Consider the following 5,759-nt stretch of genomic DNA (forward strand, 5'->3'; position numbering starts at 1 on the left):
ACAGCGTGACACTCCCTGGCACTTGCCCTCCCACAGCGCGGAGCTCCCTCGGACGGTGCAGAAAGCACTGAAGTACGTTGATGAGGTTCAGGTTACAGTGCAGCTTGTTCACTCAGCTGCATCAGAAGCTGGCTGGTGGGGGTAGTGGGGATTGAGCAGAGTGGCCATTCATCAACTCAACACTCCATGCTGACAGCCTGAAGCACGCTACATGAATATTTACTCTGTACAGACTAGATTACAAAACATACATTAACATCTCTAACAGAGTCACATACAATGTGACAAGCACCAGCAAGCTGGAGGGTCAGTATAAACCGGTCCCACAGGACCGGCTACACAACAGCTGTGGGTGGAGGGAGCACAGGACTCTCGGACACAAGCCAAACCACACGGCCCAGGGCTAAAGGAGGGGACGGTGACCCCGGTCTGACCACACGGCCCAGGGCTAAAGGAGGGGACGGTGACCCCGGTCTGACCACACGGCCCAGGGCTAAAGGAGGGGACGGTGACCCCGGTCTGACCACACGGCCCAGGGCTAAAGGAGGGGACGGTGACCCCGGTCTGACCACACGGCCCAGGGCTAAAGGAGGGGACGGTGACCCCGGTCTGACCACACGGCCCAGGGCTAAAGGAGGGGACGGTGACCCCGGTCTGACCACACGGCCCAGGGCTAAAGGAGGGGACGGTGACCCCGGTCTGACCACACGGCCCAGGGCTAAAGGAGGGGACGGTGACCCCGGTCTGACCACACGGCCCAGGGCTAAAGGAGGGGACGGTGACCCCAGTCTGACCATACCCTAGAAAGCCAGTTCCCCAACACCCATTTATTAAAACTTGCCCACCTTATGGCTCATCCTGTCATATAAATATGAATATTGACATTATAAAATTTACAACCAGACTCCCCAAGGTATCTGTTTATCTCCTCGCTCCTGCCCTGCAAGTTCCAGAAGCTACAGCATCTCCACACTCAGTCTAACCGTAACCCTACAGGCCTGAGGGAGGGGAGAGGGGTTTACAGTTTCTCTCCAACTCCCACCGCTCACATCCTGGGTTGAGAATGAGCCTCTTGAGCCCTCCAACCCCCTGGCAGAGCCACGTTGTGCTTGCTGGATTCAGGGTGAGAAACTGATGCATTCTGCAGTCAAGGAGCTGTGCAACAGAGTTTACATACAGCTGCCTCAACACTTTAATACTGGAAGTAAAACCCATCTACATCAAACACTCCCAGGACAGGGACAGCACAGGGTTAGATACAGAGTAAAGCCCCCTCTACACTATTCCCCCAGTCCCAGGGACAGGACAGGGTTAGATACAGAGTAAAGGTCTCTCTACACTGTCGCCCCCATCAAACACCCCCAGGGACAGCACAGGGTTAGATACAGAGTAAAGCCCCCTCTACACTATTCCCCCATCAAACCTTCCCAGGACAGGGACAGCACGGGGTTAGATACAGAGTAAAGGTCTCTCTACACTGTCGCCCCCATCAAACACCCCCAGGGACAGCACAGGGTTAGATACACAGTAAAGCTCCCTCTACACGATCCCCAATCCCAGGGACAGCATGGGGTTAGATACAGGGGAAAGCTTCCTCTACACTGTCCCCCCCATCAAACATTCCCAGGGACAGCACAGGGTTAGATACAGAGTAAAGCTCCCTCTACACTGTCCCTCATCAAACACTCCCAGGACAGGAATAGCACAGGGTTAGATACAGAGTAAAGCTTCCTCTACACTGTCTCCCCCATCAAACACCCCCAGGGACAGCACAGGGTTAGATACAGAGTAAAGCTCCCTCTACACTGTCCCCCATCAAACACTCCCCAGGACAGGGTCAGATACAGGGTAAAGCTCCCTCTAGACTGTCCCCAGCACAGGGTTAGATAGAGTATATTTCCCACAGCATTAGGAGAGACAGTGTCTGTTGGATGTGGCCATTTTTACTGCAGATGCAGTAAAGCCAGAATTGGTGGAAGTGGCCATTAACGATAAGCAGTACATCTTTGCCTGTGGGTTGGTTAGGGGTGGGGGTGAGGCATACCTGCATATTTTTAATCCATGATGCCCTAACCCCACCCTGAGTGTGTGAAGTTGTAAGTAGGTCGAGATTGGAGGAGACTGGAGTCATTGTATTACACAGTCAGCCTCAGTGTGTCCTATCAGTGAGTATGGGCTGCTATGGCCCCTCCTGTTGGCCGTGCCTGGTACAGCTCCCTCACCGTTACCACCTCAGCTGCAGTGCGACATGTTGTGACCTTGCCAGTGCAGGGCTCCTAAGTGACAACCTTCAGTGCCTCACGCTGGCTGAGGCACAGCGAAGCATAACATCACGCTCCCTGCTGGTTTGTGTCTCAGTGCCTCCCCACCAACAGGAGCAGATAGCAGTCCGATGCCTGCCTGGGAAGTGCAGGCTGGTGAAGTGTATCCGTGCACACAGGTACAGGATACCCACTCCCGCCAACGAGCACACCCGAGGGGCTTCACAGCTCAGCACCTGTAACCGTGGAGAGAGCGGCTTCGGTGACCGCTTCACCCACACTCCAACATGGTGGCCGGGGAGTTGGGGGTTGGTGCCAGGAGGTCTGACCCTCAGGAGCGAGCCGAGTATCACATCCTGCCTCTCCGTCCAGCTCTCCCCCGTGGTGACGGCACTCCAGCATGCTCAGGAGGAGCATGTGCACCAGCAAGAGAGGTTTCAAAGTCAACGGTCGTTCATTGCAAATCTCAGTCAGCACTCGCTCGCAACAAGGAGAGTCGGTTTCAGTGCAATGAAATGGACAGCGCGTGTGTGTGTGTGCATGAGAGAGAGAGAGAGACAGCGATGCAGTGCTGCTGAAGGCTGTGTATCTGCTCCTGGTCCTCAGACAGTCTCTCTCTCTCTTTGTCACTGCGTGGTCCTGACTTTCATGCCGTTACCATTTCCCCCTCTTGCTCCAGTCCTTGGGGGTAAAGTGCAGGCATTTGGAGTCTATACGGAGATGCCTCTTCATCATTGCCTTCTCATGACCCTCGACAATGTCCTCAGACAGCGTGAGTATGTACTGACCCTGACAACACAAGGAAAACAGCCAGGTTTAGCTCCTGCGCACGACCACTGCCGCTCTGTCCCCCAACACAACCAAAATTAACAAAAAAGAGCTCTCCAATTTATGTGGTTTCACCACAACGCGGCCCAAAACATTCCAACAGCTGACGAGGTCCATTCCTGTGAGAAGGTGCCATGTTGAAGCTGAGAGTACTGTAGGAAAACACTGCAATTCTCGAGTCATTGATTGTGGACTGACATGGGAAAAGGACTGTTTTACAAACCAAGGATATGATGTGATTTGATTTATTGTAGCTACATGTACCTGAGTATGGTGAAAAGCTTTGTTTTGCGAGCAGTACAGGCAGACCATAGCATACAAGGATGTACGAATCATAGGGAGTGGAGACAGAGCGAGGTATACCGGTTTACACTGCACACGAGGTGGGCAAAGCAAGATCAGCATGAGATTTGAAGTTCGAGAGGTCTATTAACAGCGGGGATGAAGCTGTTCTTGAACCTGTTGGTGCGTGCGTTTTAAGGATGTTAGAAGAAATTGCTGAAATGTTTCACAGCCAGTTGCTGACCCTCATTGTGTGCAGTGTTTACACTGCTGATTTGTTCAAGCAACAAAGGAGACGGTTTGTAGATGGGCTGGCACCAGTGGGGTGCGTACAAGGGGAGATTCAGCCAGCAACAAGTAGCTGATTGGTTCATGGAGCGGTCACCAATTGTGGATGACAAGGGGTGCCAGCCTGACACCAGCAATCTGATTGGTTCCTGGGAAGCTGAACAGCTGGTGGGTGTGAACAATACTAGCAGGAGCCTCAGGACCTTGAATAGGGGAGATAGTATGTGTCATGCTCTCATATCGACCGTCCTACAGTAAGGCAGATGGTCCCTCTTCAAAGTCTTCCAATAGATTGGTTCCCTTTTGCAAAAACACATTGACTCTGCCCGATTACCTTGAATTTATTCTGAGTATCCTGCTATAATGTCTCTTTTAGGAGTTTCTAATATCTTCCCTACGATTGTCATTAAGCTAACTGGTCTGGAGTTTCCTGCATTGTGTCTCCTTCCCTGTTCGAATGAAGCAGTTACATTTAGTATCGTTCAATCTCAGGTCACCTGCCTAAATATTTGAGTTTGCAAGATTAAGACCAACGCTTCAACAATCTCATTAGCCATTTCAAAGAACAGACTCCCTACAGTGTGGAAGTAGGCCATTTGGCCCATCAGATCTACACCAACCCTCTGAAGGGTATCCCATCTAGACCCATCCCCCTACGGCCATCCCTCTAACCCTGCACTTCCCATGGCTAATCCACCTAGCCTGCACACCCCAAGACATTGTGGACACCTTTGGACTGTGGGAGGAAACCCACGCAGACACGGGGAGAATGTGCAAACCCCACACAGACTGTCGCCAGAGGGTGGGATCGAACCTGGCTCCCTGGCGCTGGGAGGCAGCAGTGCCACCCACAACGTTTCTGACCGTGGTATGAATTCACTCCACAGCCCACAGCTCCCCACAGGTTACTCAGTCTCACTGCCCTGTAGTTTTCCCCAAGTCCCACCTTCCTTCCATTTGTTGAACTGCAGCCATTCCTCTGGAGTGAAACCTGATGCAAAATACCTGTTCGATCCATCTGCCCTCTGTTTATTTCTCAGTAGCAATTCTCTGGACATACTTCCAAAAGGACCAACCTTCCCTCCCCAGTAGTTTCCTCGCCATGTTTATTATTCTGTCTGTCCCAGAGTCACACCAGACTCAAAACATCCACCCTGTTGCTCTCTCCACAGATGCTGCCAGACCTGCTGAGATTCCAAATCTCTTTTGGGATTTTTATTTGGGATTTCCAGTGTCTTCAGTATTTTGCTTTTGTTCCAATACAGCCCACTCTCCAGTTGGCCCCAGGATGCGCAGCTCTGAGAAACGCTTCAGGAACATTCTACAAATTCCTCGTCCAAACTACTTTAGCCCACCTGACCTTTCCACTCTGTATGTAGATTAAAGTCTCCATGCAGGTTGGGGGGTTTGAGCTAGAGGGAGAAACTGAACAGGCTGGGACTGTTTTCCCTGGTGTGTCAGAGGCTGAGGGGTGACCTTACAGGAGGGGCATGGATGGGGTAAAATAGACAATGTCTTTTCCCTGGGTTGGGGGTTCAAAACTAGAGGGCATAGGTTTAGGGCAGGAGGGGAAAGATTCTTTCACACAGAGGGTGGTACGTGTATGGAATGAGCTGCCAGAGGATGTGGTGGAGGCTGGTACAATTGCAACATTTAAGAGGCATTTGGATGGGTATATGAATAGGAAGGGTTTGGAGGGATATGGGCCGAGTGCTGGCAGGTGGGACTAGATTGGGTTGGGATATCTGGTCGGCACGGACCAAAGGGTCTGTTTCCACGCTGTCTGATTACTCCTGTCCTTGACTGATGTTACAGATCTTTGAAAGGTTTAGCATTGGCCTACCTTGTAGTAGTTAATGAGATTCAGATACTGCAGAGTTGAGATCACATCCTCCTTCTTGATGCTGGTTAATTCACTGATCTCACTGAAATGAAAGGTTAAAGATTGAGAGTTTGTAGGTTCAGCAAAAGCTGCTGATATTAGACTGAGAAACTGTCCACGAGAATAAGGTCTGGCTGGTGACTGGTTCTCCTCTCACACCACCCTGACGCTATGGTGTGAAGGGGGCATCATTGCTGCTGGGGGTCACTGACAAGGGG

General features: G+C 51.6%; 2 protein-coding genes across 5 annotated transcripts in view; both read right to left on the bottom strand.

Moving 5' to 3' along the window:
- Window positions 1-203: 203 nt before the first annotated feature.
- On the bottom strand, window positions 204-1,370 carry LOC122548144 (arp2/3 complex-activating protein rickA-like). 4 transcript variants are annotated; one of them, XM_043686694.1, is made up of 2 exons: window positions 795-1,370; window positions 204-749 (listed from the first exon to the last, which is right to left on the bottom strand). In XM_043686694.1, exons 1-2 carry the CDS (start codon window positions 795-797, stop codon window positions 336-338), a joined length of 417 nt encoding a protein of 138 aa, XP_043542629.1. In that variant the 5' UTR covers window positions 798-1,370; the 3' UTR covers window positions 204-335. The 4 variants fall into 4 exon arrangements, with proteins under 4 accessions (XP_043542629.1, XP_043542630.1, XP_043542631.1 ...); XM_043686695.1 differs by having other exon boundaries at window positions 204-704; window positions 750-1,370; XM_043686696.1 differs by having other exon boundaries at window positions 204-434; window positions 480-1,370.
- Window positions 1,371-1,816: 446 nt separating this feature from the next.
- The window catches only part of kat5a (K(lysine) acetyltransferase 5a), a 19,548-nt gene continuing 15,605 nt past the window's right edge, over window positions 1,817-5,759 (bottom strand). The window contains exons 7-8 of the mRNA XM_043686692.1: window positions 5,503-5,584; window positions 1,817-3,050 (exon numbers count right to left, since the gene is read on the bottom strand). Coding sequence (XP_043542627.1) covers window positions 2,916-3,050; window positions 5,503-5,584 — 217 coding nt within the window. The 3' untranslated portion in view covers window positions 1,817-2,915. The remainder of the gene's footprint in view (window positions 3,051-5,502; window positions 5,585-5,759) is intronic.

The sequence above is a fragment of the Chiloscyllium plagiosum genome, unplaced genomic scaffold (assembly GCF_004010195.1).
Source record: "Chiloscyllium plagiosum isolate BGI_BamShark_2017 unplaced genomic scaffold, ASM401019v2 scaf_14515, whole genome shotgun sequence".
Classification (NCBI taxonomy): domain Eukaryota; kingdom Metazoa; phylum Chordata; class Chondrichthyes; order Orectolobiformes; family Hemiscylliidae; genus Chiloscyllium; species Chiloscyllium plagiosum.